General features: G+C 39.1%; 1 protein-coding gene across 2 annotated transcripts in view; it reads right to left on the minus strand.

The window, feature by feature from the left end:
- Positions 1–24,511, minus strand: part of dkk3 (dickkopf WNT signaling pathway inhibitor 3) — a 39,440-nt gene extending 14,929 nt beyond the window's left edge. Inside the window, exons 1-4 of one of the 2 annotated variants that reach the window (XM_003224184.4) lie at positions 24,341–24,511; positions 20,554–20,782; positions 8,403–8,540; positions 6,724–6,807 (exon numbers count right to left, since the gene is read on the minus strand). In XM_003224184.4, the coding sequence (XP_003224232.1) occupies positions 6,724–6,807; positions 8,403–8,540; positions 20,554–20,766 (435 nt within the window). In that variant the 5' untranslated portion in view covers positions 20,767–20,782; positions 24,341–24,511. Of the gene's footprint in view, positions 1–6,723; positions 6,808–8,402; positions 8,541–20,553; positions 20,783–24,283 lie in introns of both variants that reach the window. The other variant, XM_008115938.3, reaches the window with a different exon arrangement.
- Between the last annotated feature and the right edge of the window lie 807 nt (positions 24,512–25,318).

Raw genomic sequence — 25,318 nt, forward strand, 5'->3', positions numbered from 1 at the left:
GCCTTCTCAGCTTCCTTTCTGGAAGAATCCTTTCTTGGGAGGTGTTAGCTGGCCCTGATTGTTTCCTTTGTGGAATTTCCAATTTCCTTGCTTTATTTACTTTCTTTATTTCTTTATTTACTGTCCTGGTTTTAGAGATTATATTGTTCTGCATTATTCTATCCCAGAAATTATTTCATATCAAAGTAGAATCTCACTTATCCAACATTGGCTTATACAATGTTCTGGATTATCCAATGCAGTCTGCCTTTTCATAATCAATGTTTTTGTAGTCAGTGTTTTAAATTCATTGTGATATTTTACTGGTAAATTTGTAAATACAGTACAGTAGAGTCTCACTTATCCAACATAAGCGGGCTGGCAGAATGTTGGATAAGCGAATATGTTGGATAATAAGGAGGCGTTAAGGAAAAGCCTATTAAATATCAAATTAGGTTATGATTTTACAAATGAAACACCAAAACATCATGTTAGACAACAAATTTGGCAGAAAAAGTAGTTCAATACGCAGTAATGCTATGTAGTAATTACTGTATTTATGAATTTAGCACCAAAATATCACGATATATTGAAAACATTGACAACAAAAATGCGTTGGATAATCCAGAACGTTGGATAAGCGAGTGTTGGATAAGTGAGACTCTACTGTAATTACTACATAGCATTATTGCGCTTGGAACTACCTTTCTGTCAAATTTGTTGTATAATATGATGTTTTGGTGCTTAATTTGTATAATGATTACCTAATTTGATGTTTAATTGGCTTTTCAGGAATCCCTTCTTATTATCCAATATATTTACTTATCCTGCCGGCCTGTTTATGTTGGATAAGTGAGAGTCTACTGTATATTGATAATCTTATATTATCTGCTTAGAACTGGATTATATGAGGCCCCTTCTTCACAGCTGTATAAAATGCACACTGAAGTGGATTATAGGGCAGTGTGGAGTCAAGATAATCCAGTTCAAAGCACATAATATAAGATTATAAATGGGTTATATAGCTGTGTGGAAGGGCCTTGAGTCTACACTGCCATATAATCCAGTGCAAATTAGATAATCTGTGGAAGAAGCCTAAGTGAGGCCTAAATTTGCCTGTTCCCTAACTGAAGCCTGGCTGTCCCTTGGTTGCTAGGCAACGAAGTGGGCAGAGATTAGCCCTCTAAACTGGCAGCAATTCGATAAAAACAATTATTGCTCTCCCTCTAATTAGGACTTTATTTTTCTTTTCTTTTTGATGTATCAACCCTGAGGCATGGATGATGGGTTGTGTTGTCAATTTTTGAGGTTGGGGGGCTTGTAGTTTTGTTGTTTTGTGAGTCGCCGTGATGCCATCACTCTTTTATATATATAGATAAACAATACTTTGAACTCTGCCTAGAAACAGATGAGAAACCAGGGAAGCTGTTTCTACAAGGAAGTTGTATTTATAATTACAGTTGGCCCTGCCCATATTCAGGGTTTTCTCTTTTGCAGTTATAATTATTCAGAAGTTCATAGTTGCTTCTTAATTAGTTTGATCCCCTTGTCTCTCACTCCTTCTGTTATCCCTTTATCGGCCCTTCTATGTCTCACCAACAGCACCAATCCTATGTACAATTTTCCCTGGTTAGTACTTGGAAGGGAGACCACCAATGAACATCAGGTACTTCAGGCTGTTTTTCAGAGGAAGAAACTGGCAAAACCACTTCTGAGTATTTCTTACCTAAGAAAACCCTGTAAAATTCATAGGGACACCATAGGTCTACATGTCACTTGAAGGCATATACACACATCATTTGTCATTCAAAGGCAGCTTCCCTCCATCTTTTCCATGTTCTGATGTATGAAACTTCCAAAAATAACTAAGTGTTACTATTTAACATGGAGAAATTCTAAACTAAAACACAAATCCCTAAAGTACATAACAATACACACAGTCCAGACAATATGGGAAGAATCACATGAACAAAACAGATAAATAAATAGGAAAATGAAACAGAAAAAGAAAAAAACTAAGGCTGTGATCCTAAATGCTTACAAGAAAACAAACCAAATCAAAAGAATTGGACTTACTTCTGTGTAAAAATGCATACAATTACTTTGTATAATATTATTTGTCTGTGGTGAGATCATGCTGGAATAAAACCAATATGATGTTAGCATTAGGACTTTATCCCACTTTTCTTCCCAGTGCAACACTCTAGTGCCAAAAACATTACCTGGAAAATTTCCCAGTCACCTGGAACAATTTTGTTTTTAAGATTGCATGCAGACTTTCAGGAGCAAAGAAGTTGCTACTGATGGCAACAGCTTCCATCACTAGACATGTGAAATTAGTCTACTGCCAATTGAAACACACTAAAATAGATTGGGATTTTGTTTCAACATTCTTACTCTGCTCTCTTTCACATAAAAATACTATTAGAAGATAAAAAAGTAGGTGCCAGGAAAGGTAATAGGAATATATTTTCATAACCTGTTAAGATTATGATTCCAATATGGTTAAACATTCGTGCAGAGCAGTAAAAACGCAGAAGACTAGGGGTTTGTGTGAGCAGAGGTAAAAAGAAATTAAACAATAAGACAAAATATCCAGCCTCCCTTTCCCTTTAAAAAGTCATGCGCATAAAATAAGCATCAGAGACATCAAATAAAATAGCAAAAATATGTTTACTCACAATCTTGTATGATGATGGTTATACAGGCAAAAACATCTTAGTTCCAAAGAAAAACAGTTCAGGAAACTACATATCTCTTAACAGACAGGAACATCAGCATGGCATGGTCAGGAGCAAAGAGGAAGAGACAGGAAGAGGCATCTGTACATCACTTCCTGTGTGTCCCCAGAAAGGATACTCCCATTTCCCATTTCATATGCAAAACCCCCTTAATGGTGTCATCAACTCTGGAATGCAGCTCTGTTCAGGTTACTAAGCAACAGACATAACTAACTACATAAACCATCCCACATTGAAAATGCATGCATGATTGCTTAGATAACCCAACAAAAGGGAATTCTACAAGTGACATAGCACAGACCAAACACTCATATCCTTTCTTGCATATTAGAAAATCCAGAAGAGAGCATATTTCCCTTTTATAGGCAGACTTGAATTTTTAAATAATAATTTTATTTCTTACCAGCCTCTCCTCATGGTTTGAGAAGGGTTACAAAACAATTAAAATACATAAACACAGCAAAACCACTACAAAATCAAATACACACACTAAAAAGTATCTCCATAAAAGTTACATACCAAAAAGTATCTCTATGAAATACATATTAAAACAGACAAAACAGAGATTAAAAAGGGACATGCATTAACATTTGGGTTTATGTTTAAAGACTGTCTGGTTAGGCCTGCCGGAAGAGACAGGTCTTCACTTATGTTTCAAATTCTGACAGCTGATTTAGCTATCCGAGTCCTACAGGCAGGTCGTTCCACAGCCTTGGGGTGGCCAATGAAAAGGTCCTCTGAGTGGTGGTTGCTAGTCAGATTTTAACTGGTTGGAGCAGATGCCCCCCAGAAGACCAAAGTGTGTGGGGTGGATTGTATGGGAGAAGGCGATCCTTTAGGTAACTTGGACCCAAACCATGTAGGGCAGTGGTTCTCAACCTGTGGGTCCACAGGTGTTTTGGCCTACAACTCCCAGAATTCCCAGCCAGTTTACCAGCTGTTAGGATTTCTGGAAGTTGAAGGCCAAAGCATCTTGGGACCCACAGGTTGAGAACCACTAGGAATGTCTCCAAATGCAGCAGACATTCTTTGGGATTTTGCAGCTGAGAAACAGAAGAAATACAAGGAAAAGGCTCAGAGTGTTTTCCACTTTATTTCTGCAGTAAGTACAGGTTGAGTTCATACCAGTACTGTATATTCTTTTGTATCATATTCTTGACAATAGCCAGCATTGGCTCACACACTCAGAAATCTCAAATAAAGAACCGTCTGCAAAATATATTTGCAGCTATTTAGAAGGAAAGAGTCCCAAAGATCTTATCCAGGTTTACTTTAAAAAGCATAACTTTTCACCAAATGTTCCGACTGAATCTTATCATTCTGCAATGCTTTTTTCCTATACAAATGCTGTGATATAGCTGGAGTGAGATGATCTACATGCAGCTCAGTTTGCCTCTATTCTGCACTAAGGGACCTCAGTATAATTGCTTATGAAGCTGCACATGAAGAACTTAACTGAAAACACCTGGAATCGATTGAGTTGCTGTAACATAAGATCAGACGAGAGGTGGAATAGTAGGCCAGAATAGACACTAATGCTTCTGATTGCTTGGCTAATTGCACACTCCATCCTCGTCTTCCTCCCAGCCTGAACAGACTCATATATACTTTTCATGATTAATTATTAAAATAGCAATCATAACAGAAATTGAGTCTGAACAAGATTCCTACCTATCCAAACATTGAAAATCAAAGTGTAAGCCCTATACATGATGATAAGAACCATCATCACTACCAATATCACCCTATAGATCAATGGTTCTCAACCTGTGGGTCCCCAGATGTTTTGGCCTTCAACTCCCAGAAATCCTAACAGCTGGTAAACTGGCTGGGATTTCTGGGAGTTGTAGGCCAAAACACCTGGGGTTGAGAACCACTGCTATAGATTAAGACTGGAACAATAGCAGATTAAAACACAGCATATTACATCAATTAAAACACTAACCAGTTAAAAGCACAATATCAATTTAAAAAGCACATAAACCAATACATTCTAAAACAATCAAGCCATACCTCTAACATTCATTCTTTCAAATCCATAAATCAAAAATAATCTGAATAGGCTAGTGGAAGAGACTGATATTCAGTGTTCTTTTAAATCCAGATAGCATATTCAGTTGTCAAAACTCTTCTAGAAAATCATTCCATAGTCTGGAGGTAAATGAAAAAAAAGTCCTTGTACCATGAATTCCCAAGGTATAGGTGGCACACTAGTGTCAAATAAGATGTTGAAGTCACCCAAGAAATCTCAGCAACTCCAGTACCAACATCAACTCCAAGACCACATATATGAGTTCAACCGGGTATTCTGATAGACAACAGGATGGTCAGTACACTAACAGGATCCCCTTTCTATTCAGGAGTAAAACTTAAATTGCTTGTACTGTATTGACAATTAGAAAAACAGTCTAAAATGTGCAGATTCAAAGAGCACAGGAGACAGGGTAAGCCAGAATGTATTTAGATAATTAAATATAATAAATATGATAGCTATATTAACCTATTATTTTATATAATAAAATAAATACTATTTTAATGTAAGTAAAAAAGATGAAATATGAATATTTTCACATTAAATTATATACTCTTTCTGGCACAGGTCAGACAAGGAGACAGAGACAAAGGAATGCCTGCTGAGCTGGGCATTCGCTCCAGATCTCTCAGATGACAAGCTGTTTATAAAAGCTTTTGGATGACAGCCGAACATCTATGTTAGTGCCGATGAATCCCAGCTGAAATCTGAGTAAAGGAATAGTCTGAGTATGTTAATGGCGCCTCTCATCAAGACCCTTCCAAGAGCTGGATTCTTGAGCCATCATTACTGGCAAAGAGTCCTGTTCTTGTTCAAGGGAACAGGAGCAGATATTTTCACTTGAGGATTAGAAGGACATCAGTTGAGCTGTTGCCAAAGTTACAATGTGAAGCATACTCCTTTGTGATGCAGAGGTATTGCTGAGGCCCTTTTTTCATAGAATGTTAAGAGATGGGAGTTAACTTTAATCTATCACCATTTTACATTGGTAGCATCTATATATTGATAAAACATTTATTTTTGGTATAAGTAACTTTCAAATGTTAACAGCCACATTCTGTTCCTTTGGCCTAGATCCCACTATGTATAAAAAACCTGTATCTCTTAGGAGAACAAGTGTCAAGTGTATAACTTGGTAAGTGGCTTAAAATGTGTTTTACTATATGATGTTCAATGTATACAATTGCAGAGTATATTGATGTATGTAACAATTTCAGACCACCAGAGGAAGGGCTGAAGAAAGGCCGAAACCGGTCGTGGGTGGCTGATTAATGTTCAACTCAGCATAAGAACACACAACGTCGTTATCATTTCAGAGAGACTGTACAAAATCTATATCATATTGTTTGTGATTACTGTGAATTTGAAGAGTATAGTAAGTTTAACATTTAACATATCTGCTGAACTTATTCATTTTCTTTTTTGTATATAAATGGGCTATTTGTGTTTAGCTTAGGAATGCAATGACATCAGGAAAGGACATCTATATGTTGTCCAGCTCAAAGACACGTGCATGGGGAATCTGTCTCCCATCTTCTTTCAGAACCTAAACTTTCTCTCTCTATATATATAGGATTAACCAATAGGCATATTGTGCCAGGCACACAGGTTCTAAAAACTCATTGTTGGTTTTTCTGGATTGGCCCTATATTGGTCTTTCCATGAATGGAAAGAGTTCTCTTCCCAGAAAGCACTGGGGTCCAACACAGCCTGCCCAATGAACCAAGAAGTCAAGGTGACGATGTCCACCAATTCTCCTTTATCGTTCTCATGCTACTCCTGGTGGTATTTCACCCTTCCAGGAGCTACCACTGTCCTGCAGCCTGAGAAGTAGTCTGCCAAACTGACAGAGCTCTCAGAAGCAGGCACAGGATAACTGATAAACATAAACCATGGGAAAGGCCTAACAATGTTTACACTGGAAATTATTTGTTCCTTATTTGTCTTTGAGAAAGGAATTACAGTACTTACATGATTCCTCTTGTTATCTCCTCCTTGTATTGATGTAATAACTGTTTCTGAATAGCTTGTAGATCCTGTTTTATCATTAGTTGCCTAATATATTACAAAGAAACATAATACAGCAAGTTAGAGACTTTAACTGATATCAGACAACATCCTGTGTTTTTTAACTTCCATGTATAGTAATATCACTTTGTAACTACCATACAATTGTACATTAAATCACTTACATACAAAAATTACCAAAAAAAGTAATAATTTCAAAATCTAGCCACCAAAGGGTTTTTTTTAAAAAAACAGCAACAGTAATCCATGAATAAATAAGCAACACAAAGACACAAAACATATTTATTTATTTATTTACATTCATTCATCATTTGATAGGAGTGGTGGAAAGGCTGTGGGAACTGTGAAGTGTAAGTTAGACCATCCTTGAACCAATGTACACAGATCTCAACATAAATTGAGAAGAGAACAGCAATGCAGTTTTGGGTAGTAAATGGAGCATAGGATTATTCTTGTGGATTTCCACTCGTTGTTTCCACAATGAGTTCTTGCGTATTAAATTTGCATATTTTTCACTCCAAAACTGCTATTTTTAAAAAAGCCACATCATGAACCCATACCAACATAGCAGCAGCTTGTTTTCAAATTCATTAAATCAATAAATCCCACACTGATCACACACACAAGGTGTCTTCACCCACTGGGGTGAAACTGGGGTGGGGAAAATTCAGCCCATCAGATGCATGTGGCCCCCTATCCACACTTTCTGGCTCCCTAGGCCCTCCTTTTAAGATTCTTGGCCACTAAATTGGGGTGATGGAGGTTTTGGAGTTATTCCAGCTTGAAAAGCATCCCAAACATACTAAATCCATGTATAAATGTGGCCATTTGCATCCTTTCTCCTCCAAATCCACCCAAAGTTTTTAAAATCAGCTGGAAACTAGCAAAAATAGAGATCAGAAGTGAAACCACATTATTTCCTATGTAGAAATGCAAAAATCACATCAATTGTGAAAATATCTCCCCATCTAAAGCTGCACAGAAAGGTAGCAGTTTCCTTTCTCAAAACATACTGGTTCAAGCCTTTAAAGTCTTTTTGTCAACTGACAGCCAAATCTAAGCAATAATGAGAAAAGACTGGCAAAAGATGCTGTCTTGTATTGCCTTGTGAGCGACAGCAGCACCTGCAGCCAACTTTGCAGTAGGTGTGAGGAATGATTTTGTTGCCTAGTCACGAGTTGGGTGTAAGTACACCCTCCAATGCTGTTCTTTCACCTCCTGGCCCTGCTGACTTTATCAAACCACTTTATCAAATTCTAGCAATTAATCAATACTGAGTTGCTTCACTTCAAAAGTAGTGATTCGCCTTTTAATTTTTTTTTTAAACCACCCTCTCAAGTTCTGTAAAAAACTCAGCTTTTTGAAGTCAGAATTCATCTTCAGATGCTACTGTTTTTGTTTCGATTTACTATCTATTACTGGCCCACCATGAGACCCCTGCCTGCCCTGAAGAAAACAATTCTGGTCTTCACACTTGCCAAAGTTGCCCACTGTTGTGCTAACTGAAATTTGCAAATTATCTTGTAGGGTTATGCAAAATAAAAGACATCACAGCAACCTGGAGTGTACAATAATGGTAATGGGTACAATAAACAAGCTGATGATAAAATGCTAGCTCTTACCGTATCAATTTCTTGGTGAGTATGTATGGTTTTATTTCCAATTTTTGTATCTCTGTGGGACTCATTGTGGTAGTTCGCAGGCAACTTTTCAAAATCAATTTCTGTTAGCCTTTTAGTGCCTTCTTCCTCTGCCTCCATCTAGCAAAATCATGTTCAAAACAAGTTATAAATAAAATCTACTATTTAAACCAATGACATATCATTTGGTCATTATATAGATTACAAGAAATTGGTCTCATCACCCACACAAAGCATCAAGGTCCATAAAACAGGAATATTTACTATCTGTGGTGTGACTTGTAAATTTGTGTGTGTGTGTGTCTTCATATTGCCTGTCAACTAATGGCAATACCATGAATTCCATAGGGTTTTATTAGGTAAGGAATACTCAGTGCTTGCTTTGCCAGTTCATTCCTTTAAGTCACAGAATCATAAAATCATAGAGTTGGAGGAGACCACAAGGTCAGTGCACTCCCAACAGATTGGATGAAAATCTTTCAGAGAAGAGATTCCACCATGCTTTGAGACAGCATATTCCACTGCCAAACAGCTCTTACCATCAGGAAGTTCTTCCCAATGCTTAGGTGGAATCTCTTTACCTGCAATTTGAATCCATTGGTTCATGTTCCAGTCTCTAGAGCAGCAGAAAACAATCTTATCCCCTCCTCAATGTAACATCCTTTCAAATATTTAAATATGGCTATCATGTCCCCTCTCAGCCTTCTATCCTCCAGGCTAGACATACTCAGCCTTTTCTCATTGGGCTTGGTTTCTAAACCTTTGATCATTTTGGCCACCCATTACAGCACTTGGCATTCATTGGCAATCTCCCCTCCAAAGACTAACCAGGGTGGATCTTACTTAATTTCTAAGATCAGATGGGATCTGATATCTTTAAGAAATTCAAGCTTGACCCTTCATTAAAAAAAAAATCATGGTAAATATAACATATCGTAATGCAGGGAAGCTCTTGCACAGGACTGAGATGTGCACCGCAAATGCAGTGGGAGAACTGTCTAAACTGCTAAGAATTTACAATTCAGAACCTTCATTGAAATCTTTTTTCTCCCCTCCTGGCTGCAATGCTTGTAAAGCAATAATGCTATTACTCATTAGTTAAAGGAAAAGAATGGTGAATCATATCTCTTCCATTAGTTTCCTGCCAAGTACTTTCATAAACTGTTATCTGAACCATCATAGCACAAGAGACTCGACTAAAACTGTTTTGTTTGCCTTTAGCAAACACAAACCTGCAGCTGGTTAGCTGCATCCTGGAGTCAACTTAAATCACCCACTCACTAGGAAACCTCTTGCTTAGTCATATGCCGTAAGCCAGCCACTTGGTTGCCACCACATCAGAGGCTGGTATGATTCTATATTATTTGAAGCATAGAGCATGGGCAAAATTATCAGGGGTCATCAAGTTTAATATTAACCTCAAATCCTTTTATAAGCAAATAAACCATGATTTATTTCTCTATTAGCACCTGTTGGCTATAATATCAGTCCAGGAATACATAGATCTACCTAAATTTTGAGGGTGCAGTGGAGGTGCCCAGTGGGCTGTCACATACATCTTCCAAAAATGAGTAAAACTATTCCCATAACTCTAAAGTCCTTTGTGCAAAAGGCCAATATATTCCTTTTTAAAGCACCAGTTACATGAGGGAAAATTTCTCCATAACTGTAGGAAATTTTGAAAATGCAATTCACAAGGCTAAGTCTAATTGTCACCTGAACTAGAACAGATGTGCTAAATCAATAGGACTTACATAAGTGTTGACTTAAGGAGTTCTATTTATCCATTGGGTCTAATTTAATTAGACAACGTTATAAGCCACAGCCCACTATGTAGGAAAATGTGTTTTACTGACTACAGCACCAAAACACAAGGCTTTGCCCAAAGAGTCCCTAAATTATACAAACTGGGGAAAAGGCTTTAGGTAAATCAATAAACTACACCAAATTTCATGCATTTAAGATTGGAATGCTATAATTATGAGGATGGAACAGAAAGACGCAGTGACAGAATGCTGAAAGTATATTTTTATATGAGTGGAAACAGACAACAGCTGCAAGAAAATCTTTATTGGTACTACAACGGCCTTAAAAAGTTGTTCCAAAAGGATCATTAGACTTTTCAACTATGCAAAACAGCAGTAAGAGATCTGTACAGGCAGAAACCCAAAGCATACCAAATTATTAGCCATCATCACTAGATTTTTATGACGGGGATTAGATTGTCAAATCCCAGTTAGGTGTACTGTAAGATGAGCAGAAAGTCAAATGTTGTATAATAGTTACATTATGTTTTCAAACACCAGTGTGGCATCCATATTGTTACAGTGTGGCAACAGTGTAGCCCATAAGCAACATATGGAACTTAGTGGGATCCAGTATGGCTTTTTGGATTTCATGGATTTCTACAAAACCACTATTCCCATTTTTTTTTCCGCTAAAGAAACACCTCAAAACCTCTAAAGGGCAATGAAATGATATTGCCCCCCCTTCCATCTCACGTGCACACACCTGAAATAACAAAACAAACCCAGAAAGGCAGTTAGGAGTATTTATTTATTTATTTACAGTATTTATATTCCGCCCTTCTCACCCCGAAGGGGACTCAGGGCAGATCATATTACACATATAAGGAAAACATTCAATGCCTTTAAGATAGAACAAAGACAAGACAAACATAGGCTCCAGGCTGGCCTTGAACTCATGACCTCTTGGTCAGAGTGATTTGTTGCAGCTGGCTGCAGCTGGCTGGCTGCTTACCAGCCTGCGCCACAGCCCGGGCCTGCTTCACTTACAGTCACTGGAAGTTTCAGCCACAATGGTGCACTGAAGTTGTTCAGAGGAACTCCGGAGTCTGCCAATACTTGCTTTAACAGCTAAATTTTAGCCTAATGCTCGACACAGCACTAATGTGCAAAGCAAAGGAAAATAAAGGAAAAATCTATCTATTCTGAGCACACACTAACTGCGTTATAAATAAAATCAGATATATTGTCTGCCTTAACTGGTGTAACATATAGGACTTTTTTCCTGATGAAGGAGTGCTAATGGAGGGAGAGACTTTAAACATAAACCACTGAAGGAGTATGTGATAGAAATTCTGGGAATTGGTTAATGATACCCAACTCGGCCCACACTACAGGAAACGCTGCCTAGGGGCCTGTTTTCCACAGCAAGAGAATTCACACATTTTATGTGGGACCTAATCAAACCAGATGCCCACAGCAGCATGACTGATTCAAATATACACAAAGGGAATTCCCATTGCATTGAAAGCAAAAGTGGGCACCTGAGTAGAATCCAAAGTGCTATATTTAACAGTACTGTTTTTTACCCTGTGCTTTAGATTCCATAATAGAATTGTTTTCAGCACTCTGGCATTATACTAACATTATTACAACGTGCTTTCACTAAACTAGTTCTTGCTACAATGCAAGTTAGTCACTCACCTATTCCTTGCCAACTTTTAGAATGAGGTGTTTGTCAATTACGTTTTTATTCCATTCTGCTGTTCATCAATTTAACCTTGCTGAAATGTGTGGAGGAAAGGTTCTTAAACTCTGTGGAAAGAACTAGACATGCATCCAGTCTCAACCACATTTCCTTTTTGTCCATGCACATGGGCCTACACTTTATCATCTTGCTCAAATTAGCTACAACATTAGATGTACATAAGATGTACCTCAAAGTGTCCTCTCAAGTGGAGAAGTTGTACCCATCTATCCTTCCTGGCTTTACTCAAATCTCATCAATGGATTTTAAAAAAACCCTTTTGCAATTTTTGGGCTCTATTAAGCACAGCTATATTTTTCATATTGCAAAGAAAAACATGGAGATGGTACAGTACTACCCACGTTTTAAGCCTCCTGCTCTTTTTCTACAATCCTACTCTTTATGTAGCATTTCAAAATAGTGGTCTACTAGAAACTGAGGCCATCCCTATTGCTTCATTTTGCCGTGGACTAGGGTCTGCCCCAAAACTGATAGCACAGACACCTGATCAAACAAAATGATAACATGCAATTGGGGATCTTCAACTCTTTATTCCCACTATGATCTCAATAACACAGTTATGGCTATTGGTATGAACATTTTATAGATGTGAACCATGTGCCTTTGGGAAGAACTATATTAAAACCACAGAGAGTTTGGCAGCACAGATTATAAACTGGATATTTTCAAGATATATATTCTTTTTAATTAGAAATAACTTGTACTGATAGGATTTACTCATATCCCATTATGACTCTCATTTAGAGTCTGTGGGCTCTCTACAACTCCACTTCCATTTCTATGTGGGTTTTTTTCAAACTATAAAGAAAAACATGGAGAAAGTGACATTTTTCCAAATTCCCGAATTAGTTAGTTTTAACTGGATTTGTAATTAATTAATTTTAATTAAAATAACACACTGTGATTATCTACAGCTCACTAAAGTGGGAGCATCATAAAAGTTAAATGTCTTCCTTAGTTTTAATATATTACATGGGCATATGTCCAGAAACCCTCAGAAATGATGATTATGACCTATAAAGTTCTGAACAGCTTAGTCTCAGGCTACATTAAGGATGGCCTCCTCCAGGACTAATCATGAGATCTTCTGGAGCAGTCTTTGTCTTTCTTGGGTCTTTGAAGAATGTTTGGCAGTGCCTCCAAGGCTCCCATTAAGAGTCCTGATTAGACTTTATTTTGACACCCTTCTGCTATCATGAAAGATTTATATTTAGACAGTCCTTTGACTCATCAAATTAACCTGATCTATGGTTCATTTTAATGTGTTTCAAAATGACTTCTACTAGTGCCATTGCCTTTTCTGTTCATATCTGACTTTTAAAAACACTGTCAGACTTCAGAATTAGTAGCATCTTTGCATACTATCTGCAGAAAGGCAGCATACAAATTAAAATAAATCCTAACTTGTATAATTCCACTTCACCAGAATTATTTTCAATGCAGCTTTGTTTCCCATTTCATTTTAAATACAGGCAGTACACTCTCTGAATTTACAAACTCATTTGAAGGCTGTAGTTTGGACATTTTCAGTATTCACTTCAAACCCAAAATTACAAATGTTGTGTGGAAAAGCCTAACCTCCACAGTGAACAGGACAACGAAATGGAGCATATAAATATGCCTGCATCAGAAATTCAGTTATAACACTGAACATTAATTCAAAACAACTATCGGAATTCTTAACCTGAACCCTTTTCAACTGCTAAGATGAAAGAGGGAGAAAAACCCAAGGCTGTCAAATCAGATTATGCAAATAGGACATTATAAAGTCTAGAAACTAACAGTATTTTTCTTAAATAATAGACTGAACATGTACAAGGGAGAATTTTTAATCAGACTATTATTGGTCTTACAGTTTGAATCAAAGTGATTTAATCTACCTCATGTTAACAAGAGTCCTCCTAACTATGAAATAGGGAGAGATATCATAAAATATGAAAGAATTGATGTTCTTGTTCTTGTTTACCATGGGCAATACTGCAGAGTAAGAGAAGAGGAAAATAGAGTGGGACTTTGTGCTTCAATTATCAAAGGAAGTCCATTGATGCCAGTGACAGCTTGATTGTAACTGAAAGGAGGACAACAAAGATTTGTCACCACAATGTCAGTAAAGAATGCTTTAAGAAAGCCAAAAGCAGGAGTCACACAGATACAGTTTACAGGTACAGAGAACTGCTTGTGCTTCTGGCATGGATTCGGTGCTTAAAGTCTAAAAGAAGTTGCCAAGTGTTAACCCTGCCTGGTGGACACATCTATGCTGTAGAATTAATACAGTTTGACATCACTTTAACTGCCATGGCTCAATGCTATGGAATCCTGGGAGTTGCAATTTCACAAGGCATTTAGCCTCCTCTGCCAAAGAGTGCTGGTGACTCACCAAATGACAATTCCCAGAATTCCATAACATTGAGCCATGGCCGTTAGAGTGATGTCAAACTACATTAATTCTACAGTGTAGATGCGATTTTTCCCAATTGCAGATATGATTCCTAGCTGTTCCATTTGCAGTAAGAGAGATGGACCTGCCTGTAAGTCTACATCATTCAATGTTTCACATATTCCAGATATACACTCTAACACTGGAAATGGATTCTAGTCTGAACGTGGCTTCAAATAAGAAATGTGTGTATGTGCTTTAAACTTAAAGTGATTAGAGATGTGATCCATGAATGAAATATTTCCAATCCTGAGAAGCGAATGCACGGATGCAAGTGTGAGTTACCAGAATTCAGCACAAAGAGCAACTATATTCCTTTCAGTCTCTCAGGAAAACAAATCTAAAACAGCTGGATTACTTTTAGCTATACAAACAAAAGCCTTGTTCTCTCCCTTCCCTGCCCTAATCAAATACTGAATGTTAACTACTGAGCTCCACAGGACATACTAACAGCTTTCCCCATCTTATATAGCATTCGTGCATCTCAAAATAACAAACTCTGCTACTCATGATAAAACAAAAATCTTTGTGCTCCACACATTTCACCCTCTTTTCTTATCCTCATCCCTAAACACAGGATGCTTTTGAAATGCGTGGAAGTATTTTCCTTCTGTGCTTCCATGAATTGTGACCAACAGTGAAAATGAATAGGATAAATCAGATATGGAATCTTCTTCTAATAGCATGCTTTAACTCTTCGGAAACAGAAATTTTGGAACTTGGTTTTGGATTCTTGCATCTTCCGAAGAACATACAATTTTTCTCAGAGGCATGCTTATAAACAATTGTAATCCAAAAAAAAATGCTGTGCAGCAAAAGGAAAGGGGGAGTGGAACAATCCAAACCTGGGAAAACAAATATTGCGAGACTCCTTCAAACATAACAATTGTTTCAACTCAACACTGAACAGAGAGAGGAAGTTTCTCATACTCGGTGTCATAACCACTTGGAAATGTACAGAGATTAATATCTTATGTATTCAATCAGTTCCTTCCCAGACAGGTTTTACACAATAAAAGTGCTGATTTGTATTTGTTGTCAGTGGTGGGGAAAGGGGATGTAGGGAGTGGGACAATATCTTCTCCCCAAAATGCTTTTGATTGAGGTTTGCTGCACATCCCAGCACTCTCATACATTTTATCAATGCAAAAATGTGTTTCCCTGTTGCTGTTAACAATCAGTTGCATATAAAATATTGTTAAATAAGTATGACTATTAAAGAGTTCTTCAACTGCTACAGACATTACTAGTAAAACCTAAAATCTATTCCCCACAACTTATGAGAACTGAACATTCCCATATTGTACTTAAACAACTCAATAGTTGTCTCCCTTCAGTTTATGCATAATTCATATTTTGTTAGTAAACATCCTCTATTAGTTGCCAAGGACACGAGTCAGATAATTGTTGTTGTCTTTTATTATCAAAGCTTATAAATTGAGGCCCAGATGCCATTGAGATATCATTTGATATAGGAGTCAAACCTAACCCATTCTACTGTATCCATGTGAGCCTGGCTATAAGCAGCTGCTTCCAGAATCCCTTACTATACTATACATGGATGAACAATAAAAAAAAGACAGGGGAGCAGGGGAGCCAGCTATTCACAATTAGTTAAAAACCACAGATCTATGTTGAGACACCAAAACAAAAATCATACAAAATTAGGTTATTGAAAGGACAATCATTCCTGGATGAATTTTGGGCAATGTCTTGAAATAGTTTTAAGACAATGTTCAATATGGTGGGGGTTTTTTAATTGAGTTATTTCATTCAATGTGTCCTTAGTGTTAGTTTGGAATAAAAAGTTTGCTGAACTATGTTGAGTTGCTCCTCTCTTTTTTGTGGTATAGAAATATATCTCTATTCTTTTCATATTATTCTGCTTTTGGTACCAAAGTTTTTGCTAAAGAAGTCATGTCCAAGAACAAATCAATTTTGTTCACTGAGGCATACTTGAACTGAACTAAACACACACACATGATAGCCAGAATACCCTCAAAAGTACATGGGAAAGTTGGCAAACATTTAAAACTGTAGACCCTTGAGCAGCAGTAATGGTTAACAAAAAGGTATGCAATTTACTATGGATTGGGCTCAGTAAGGCTAACTACTAATGTGTTGGATTGTGGCCTCAGTTTCTCCAAAGGACATATCCTTCTTAATTCAGTTAATGTTTAGAACTAACTTTACAGAACTAAAAACTGTATTGGGCTGGGAGGTTGGGAGACAATAACAATTTAAACAGCAAGTTCTTTCCCCTGACTGAAGTTCTTCTTTTCCAGGCATTTGATGGATTGTAATACAAACTTCCAAATTCTTGGTACCTTTAAACTATTAGGATCACACTTACAAAGGCTTATTAACAGTATATATTTTATGCCACCATTTTGTCCAGGTTGGAATCATGTGACCTTCCAGGTGCTGGGCTATGATTCTTATCTGGCCTAGTCAACTTAGTTCATACTAGGACTTTTAGTAAAACTGCATCTAGAGAGCCCTAATTTGGTTGTTCAGCTCCATAGCTGAAGCATAAGCAGATGCCATATTTTTTTTCCAAAGAGAATACAACTAATCTTCTCATGATCCAATATAACAAGTCTTCTCATGATCAGATGGATGACAGCTATACATGCAGCTGTATAACTACATCTACAAACTGTGTATGTGGTCTGAAGTCATGAGACCTGCAAACACCGTAATCAGGATTTGCAGTGTTTGACTTCTATAAAATGAAAGAAGACTCATGGATTGGATTGTGGTTCTTAAAGATAGGAGCAGACAAAATGCAGTTCTTTGGATATTGTGAGACTCTGAGGTCCATTAGAACTAATCATTCTTACTAGTGATGAATAGCATTGGAAGCCAAAGCCCAACAAGCTTTGGGGGCGGATCTTATTTTATGGGCTGCTGCTTTAATGTTCCCCTGCATCTTGCTCTCTAGCAATTTCATTACCTTCAAGTTGCTTTTGACATGCAGGGGAAGCACACAGGAACACATAGCATACATGAAGGTTTCCTGACCAGGGACAAACAACAGCTTTGGGAGGGAGTTTATATCTGGGAGATAGAGGTGCGGAAAGCATAACTCAGAACTCATAAAACAGGCTATGCAGAATTCTGGGAAACCAAACCAAACTTTCCCAAAATCTGGTATCAACACCCCTTCTCCTAGACCTATGGCTCCAATGCAGGGACCACCACTGCAGCTTACATTAAAATCCTCACTGGAGACCTTATTTGTGGATCTCCATATGATGTTTTGTTTGGCCCTTTCCACTAGACAGGAAACAGTTCTGGACACATCCTACTGTGTTGACAGCAGTAAAAAAATAACCTTGGGAGTAATTTCTTTTCATTGCAAGCCAGAGAAAAAGCCGCTTTGTAATTTCCAAATCTGAATGCCAATGTAAAATGCATACAAAATATAATTAGGCTGTGTAATAAGCCTGCTAACATAATTTAGGGAGCAGATTGACATCTTTCCACATTTACTAATGACATACATCATGAAATTAGCACTGAGGAGCACCAAATAAAGCCTGGCCAGGAAACAAGTTCTCCACGATTTGAAAGTGTATTAAAGAGCTACAGAAAATCCTTCATATTATCCAAAGGTTTAATGAGTCTAGGAAGCCCATTTAAACTATACCCCACCCTAACAGTATTGGCCAGAAGACAGACACTCAGCTTCAGCTAGAAAACTGGAAGAGCAACAGCGGTTAAAGCACTTTCTTTTGCACAAAATGAAAGCCAAGATTTGAAGAATGAGCCATCATGGTGTAGTACTTTAAGTGTTGGACTAGGACTATGGGAGACAAGGTTCAAACCCCACTCAGCCAAACTGGGTGATCCCCAAAAGAAGGCACAGGCAACCCTGTCCCACAAATACTTTAAATAATCCTCTTGTTAGAGTTGCCTTAGGATCACCATAAATCAGAAATGACTTGAAAGCACACAACCACAAACAATTATTAGTTTTAGTGTTGCTTTCATGTTACTTGTGGCTCTTCACGTTTCTTTCACATGCATGTTTCCAGCAACATATATGTCGCCTATTTAGTTTGTTCTAATAGGTGTAAATGCAAAAAAGTAAAGTAAGGCATGCAACAATAACCATAAGAATAAGCCTAAAACCTGCTCTTTCCAAGGTCTGCACCTGGATTCATGTGAACAAAAGTGAGTACCTTCTTTGTTAAAGATATTCAATATCTATAGCTCTGTGTGTGTGTGTGTGTGTGTGTGTGTGTGTGTGTTCAAGAATTATAGCTGCTGTATTGTTCATGCCAATTTTTTCCTCTCACCCCAATTGCTTCTGGCACCTACTACTGCTACTGTCACACTGGGATATTTCTTGAAACCACACTGAAGAACTTTTTAAAAGTTACAGAGGAAAAAATAATTTTTAAAAAAAACTCCACCACAGAAGATTAAAATAAAATGAATAGAAGTGGAATAAATGAATTGTTGATGCTGGTGGTATTTAGCTATAGAGAGGACACAAAATCCATGTCATTATCCCAGGAGGTTCACATCCTGCTACAAATCCAGGCAACTAATTCAGAAGAATCAACCTATCAGCTGAGGCAACAGACATACCAGAGGCACTTCTACGCTCAACACATTAGTCCTGGTCTTGACAAAAGCCTTTTAAGGAGCTCTAATCCAATTATCCACCAAGTTCTGTCACACTCCCTTCACCTTGATCAACCCAAGCATGCAATTCCTGCTACTATGGGATATAAAGTATCAACATTTTAGAAACACTGTTATAGTTTTTAATTGTATTTTAAAAGCAATAACTGAACTGAGATGGGCACATGGGAGTAAAAAGGAACATGCCTTCTTAAAGAATATCATGGAAGAGTGGGATTCTCTCTTCCATGTAACTACAGTAGAGTCTCACTTATCCAACACTCACTTATCCAACGTTCTGAATTATCCAACGCATTTTTGTAGTCAATGTTTTCAATGCATTGTGATATTTTGGTGCTACATTCGTAAATACAGTAATTACTACATAGCATTAATGTGTAATGAACTGCTTTTTCTGTCAAATTTGTTGTATAACATGATGTTTTAGTGCTTAACTTGTAAAATCATAACCTATTTTGATGTTTAATAGGCTTTTTCTTAATCTCGCCTTATTATCCAACATATTCGCTTATCCAACTTTCTGCCGGCCCGTTTATGTTGGATAAGTGAGACTCTACTGTATTAAAGGTACAGGAGTCTTGTCATCATTACTTTTTCAAAGGGCCATTTGTGATAAATTCAAAGTCAAATACAGACAGTCCCTAACTTAAAAACACCTGACTTACAAATAACTCATAGTTACAAACAGGCATAAGACAACAGTAAGTAAGAGAAAACTACCCCTTGGAAGGGAAATTAACTCCTGAGAGAGTTATCATGGGGAAAAGGGTCTCCACTGAAGCTTTAGCAACAATACTTGTTTCTACAAAAGGCCACATTTTTCAAAATCCAACTATCACAGACAGAACCAGCCCTAGGTATTTTTCAAGTGTAGGCGAACAGAATTTTGGCACCCCCCCCCAAAAAAAAAAACAATTACTGAAAAATAAAAGCGTTGGATAAGCGAAAATGTTGGATAATAAGGAGGGATTAAGGAAAAGCCTATTAAACATCAAATTACATTAAGATTTTACAAATAAAGCACCAAAACATCATGTTTTACAACAAATCAACAGAAAAAGCAATCTCGACTGCGCCCCCGTATATTTGGCACCCGAAGCGACCGCTTAATTCGCCTCATTGTTGGACCGGCTCTGATCACAGGAACAGAAAGTGAGGTGAGATCTTCTTCAACAGGGGCATAGACAGAAAAACAAACACCACAGAGATGTTACCCCTTCTCTATGCTATCCAAAGCCTATATATATAGAGAGAGAAGGGTTAACATCTCTGTGGTGTTTGTTTTTCTGTCTATGCCCCTGTTGAAGAAGATCTCACCTCACTTTCTATATATATATATATATATATATATATATATATATATATATATATAGAATTACACTTTAAAATGTACCTGTTCTGACTTACATGCAAATTCAATTTAAGAACAAATCTTACAGAACCTATCTTGTTTGTAACTTGGGGACTCCCTCTATTTTATTCTAAGCCTACAATGCTGTACAAGTAAGTTTGGAGGGAGAGTCACACCTCTTTGACGGCATTGCTCAGCTTATACTGAGTATCCTCCATCAGCTCTTCCACTTCTCGGAACATTTCATTCAGACTGGCTTCATCCCTGGGAAAGGTTACGACAATCTCCTCATTCGGCTGCTCTTCTCCATCACCTTCTAAAGCAGGAGCAGCATTCACCACTCCAAGAAGGATGGGCAGGAACAGGAGTCTTGAGCCAAATTGGAACATCTTCAAAACAGAGTCCCTGAAAAACAAATAAAACTTAGAAGACCAGAGCAGACTTTTGAGACAGAAGGAACTCATCCCTTCCGACAAGCTTAAAAGAATTACTAATGAGTCAGTATGGAGAGCTCTGTTAGGCACAAGAAGAGCTCTGAACACAGGCACAAAAGACACAGTCTCTGCAAGATCTTCATGTGCTTATATCTATAATATGGCCTGTTAATCATAGTCATCCATAGTTTAATTTACCCATACTCCGAAGTACAGTATATTATCCTGGGAAGTGTTTATAGGCAGGCCTCTCTGGGTCCTCCACAGATATTCTATGCTATGTTTCTGGCCCAAGTATATAGGATTCAGGTATCCATGGGAGGGAGGTGGTCTTGGAAGGATATTTGGGTAATATTTCACAGGTATGTAAACTGAGAATAATTACCAGGACTTGTAATAGCAAGAATAGTTTAATAATGTAAATCAGCCATAGCCCTGGAAAAAAAGAATCGGTAGGTAAAAATATGTTGCTAGTTTGCAATCTCGATCCCATCCTTCACTCCGTTCATTCATTCATTCATTTATTCATTCCATTCAGCCTTATTCTGTCCCACACTGCTGCCTGCCATATTCTGTCCTGGAAGAAAACGGCCCCTAACTTACAGAATTAAACTCAGGAAAAGTTTTCATTGTTGCCAATGAATTCCTTCCCTGCTTGCTCCTGAAACTTATTTGCCATGGAAGTAGAAGACTGGGAAGAGGACACAGCAGGTAGAGAGGGCCTTTCCAACTGGTATCCCCCTTCATGTGACAACTGAGAACAGAAAAGAGATCATCACTCACTGGCCTCCTTAGGTTTCAGAAGGGAATGAGAGGATATGGGGTGTGTGAGGAGCCTTAATCTCTCCTTGAAAACCACCAATAACATCCAAGCTCACAAGGAATGTATCTGAGATTTTCAGCAATAGATTTGGGGCTTGGGGGCTTATGTAATGAGGTCTAGCCATTCCCACAAATAACTTAAGACTGAGCAACATGAATGAAAGGACTACCAAATTTACTTCCAAAATATGGCTATTTTAGGGAGCAAGCAGCCTTAACAAGGTAACAATGGAGGCAGTTCTGAGGGGAGGTGCTGCTTCTCTCAAGTTGCATATACAGTAGAGTCTCACTTATCCAACACTCACTTATCCAACATTCTGGATTATCCAATGCATTTTTGTAGTCAATGTTTCCAAAACATTGTGATATTTTGGTGCTAAATTCGTAAATACAGTAATTACTACATAGCATTACTGCATATTGAACTACTATTTCTGTCAAATTTGTTGTATAACATGATGTTTTGGTGCTTAATTTGTAAAATCATAACCTATTTTGATGTTTAATAGGCTTTTCCTTAATCCCTCCCTATTATCCAACATATTCGCTTATCCAACATTCTGCCGGCCCATTTATGTTGGATAAGTGAGACTCTACTGTATTCAGAGGTTGAATGGGCAAATTTTGAGAGCAGGCCCTCCTTGTAAAAATTCCCTACAGTAGCGTTTCCACCAAGTGCTCAAAAATCCAGGTATTTTATCTATGTTCACTTGCATGCATGTATATATGGGCACACACAAAATCTCTCGCTGTTTTTTTTCCTCACTAGGAGCAGGTCTTTTGTAAAGCTAATGAACGTGGTTCATTCAAGACCAACTAACACCACGACAGGGATAGCTCATCACATACATTGTGGCCAAAAGCATCTATTTCTCTCCCAGTTATTGTGAGGATTGCAGCTAAACTGGGAGGGAAAAGGGTAGGCTGAGAGTCTCTGCTGATTCAGGAGTCCTGGGGCTTTGACCCTGCCAGTTGGGACTCTGCTGCATCACTGCCTCTACTGTACTCGAAGGGCAGCAATGTCCTGGCAAAGTAGGAGGGAAAACCTGATATTGAGGTTAATTTACTTAAAAGACACTGAACAGTGGGACACGAGTTCTGGAAAGGAGGGACCCCCATACAGGAGCCCAGCAGGGAAGCATTTTATAATGCCAGGGAAGCAGGAGTAGGGGGCGGGGCTAGGCAGACATCCCATGTGAGTGTCCCTTCAAGTCCGGGTTTTTGGAGACCGAGTGAATTAGCTGAAATTCCCTTAAAGTGATCTGGGAGGCTAAGCAGGGCCAGCCCAAGTTGGTACTGTCAGCTAGGTTTCAAAAGAAAGAACCAGTAAAACCACATCTGAGTGTTCCTTGCCTAAGAAAACCTCATGAAATCCATGGGGTCGCCTTAGGCTGACAGGGGACTTGAGGCAGTTCCCTGTCAGCTTGTATACCATGCAGCTGCAGACAAGTCTACATGGGGACCACCAAATGCAGCATTGCCCAAACACAAATCAAGGAACATGAAAGGCACTGCAGACTAACTCAACCAGAGAAGTCAGACATAGCAGAACACTTGATGGCCCAACCTGGACACAGCATATTAATTGAGAACACAGAAATGCTGGACCACTCTCACAACCACCATGTCAGGCTACACAGAGAAGCCATTAAAATTTCAACAGACAGGGTTGTTGTATGTCTTTTGGGCTGTGTGGCAATGTTCCAGAAGTATTCTCTCCTGACGTTTCGCCCACATCTATGGCAGGGATCCTCAGAGGTTGTGAGGTATGGTTCCATACCTGCCATAGATGTGGGCGAAACGTCAGGAGAGAATACTTCTGGAACATGGCCACACAGCCCGAAAGACATACAACTACCCTGTGATCCCGGCCATGAAAGCCTTCGACAACACATTTCAACAGACAATTTCAAAAGAAAGGAGTAAACTGTGAAAATGAACAAAATCTGGCTGCCAGTATTAAAAAAAAAACACTAAAATCAGGACAGTAAATAAAGAATAACACTCAGAAAACAGGAGAATTCCAGACACAAATTAATCAGTGCCTGCTAACACCTCCCAACAAAGGATCCCCTGAGCAGCCAGGCCTTGAAGCTGAAAGGCTATTCAATGCTACTCAAGCTGGCCAATTGCAACATTCACTCTTGCCTCAGCAGACAAGAGTTCTTTATCCCACCCGGAACAACATTCCACAGATATATAAACCCCACTTGACTAGTTTCCAACAGACCTCACAACCTATGAGGATGCCTGCCATAGATGTAGGCGAAACGTCAGGAGAGAATGCTTCTGGAACATGGCCATACAGCCCGGAAGACTCACAGCAACCAGTGATTCCGGCCATAAAAGCCTTCGACAACACATTGACAGGGGACTGACTGGAGCACGGATATCCCGGAGTCTCCCTTAGCCAGACCCCGGGAAGCCCCGGTAAGAGCCCACTCGGTCCTGCCAAAAGCCAGTCTGAGGAGCTCCTTCCCCGGTCTAACTCGGCTCCTCGGCCCCTCGGCGCTTGTAGGTCTGCAGAGCTGGCAGTCCCTCCCCTCCCGTCCCCTGCCCTGGCCTCTGTCTTGCCCAGGTAGCCGCCCTTCCTCCCAGATCCCCTCAGCCACAGCCACTTCGCCCCGGGACCCTCGCCTTCCCTTGGTACCCGCGGGGATGCTCCGCCGGCTCTTTCCTCCTTCGCCTTCCTGATGCGGCGACCCACCTTCAAACCGCTGGGCGGGGAGAGAGAGAGAGAGAGAGAGGGGTCTCTTCAAGCCTCGCTTGGCCCTCCACGGAAAGCAAGGACTTCTTCCTGCGCTCTTTGGCTGCTGCGCGGAGAAGACCAAGCCCGGGCCACGAAGCAGCACCGGCCAGGGATGCGGGGAGGGGGCGGGGCCAGGGGGCGGGTGACGAGGGAGAGCGCGGGCGGGCGGGGGCCAATTAGAGCCCAGCCTCCTCTGGTGGTCATCATTAGCCCAGGGAGGGAGGGAGGCCTTGGCGCCCCGCTTCATGCCATTTGACCACCTCCAGTGGCTCATGGCTATGCAATCCTGGGGTTTGTCCTTTGCGGAGGCCCCGGCACTCTCTGGCAGAGAAGGCCACAGAGTTTGCCCAACGACACCTCCCAGGTTTCCATAAGCATTGAGCCCCGGCAGGTCAAAGGCATTCATTCTACAGCCCAGTAGAATGAACTTTCCAAACAGTTCATGTTGGTGACACACTTTTTCAGACATGCATCTTTTCGCCACACAGGAACTCAATTTTGTCAGCAAACCAGAGGTTAAGCCAACTTTATATAAGAGGTACAGACAGATACATACAGTAGAGTCTCACTTATCCAACGTTCTGGATTATCCAAAGCATTTTTGTAGTCAATGTTTCCAAAACATTGTGATATTTTGGTGCTAAATTCGTAAATACAGTAATTACTACATAGCAGTACTGCATATTGAACTATTTTTTCTGTCAAATTTGTTGCATAACATGATGTTTTGGTGCTTAATTTGTAAAATCATAACCTAATTTGATGTTTAATAGGCTTTTCCTTCATCCCTCCTTATTATCCAACATATTCGCTTATCCAACATTCTGTCGACCCGTTTATGTTGGATAAGTGAGACTCTACTGTACATTGTAATAACGAAGTGTATGGGGACACAACATACCTCATGAAAACCTTTCTTTAAAATATATTATTTAT

This window comes from Anolis carolinensis, chromosome 1 (genome assembly GCF_035594765.1).
Source record: "Anolis carolinensis isolate JA03-04 chromosome 1, rAnoCar3.1.pri, whole genome shotgun sequence".
Classification (NCBI taxonomy): Eukaryota; Metazoa; Chordata; class Lepidosauria; order Squamata; family Dactyloidae; genus Anolis; species Anolis carolinensis.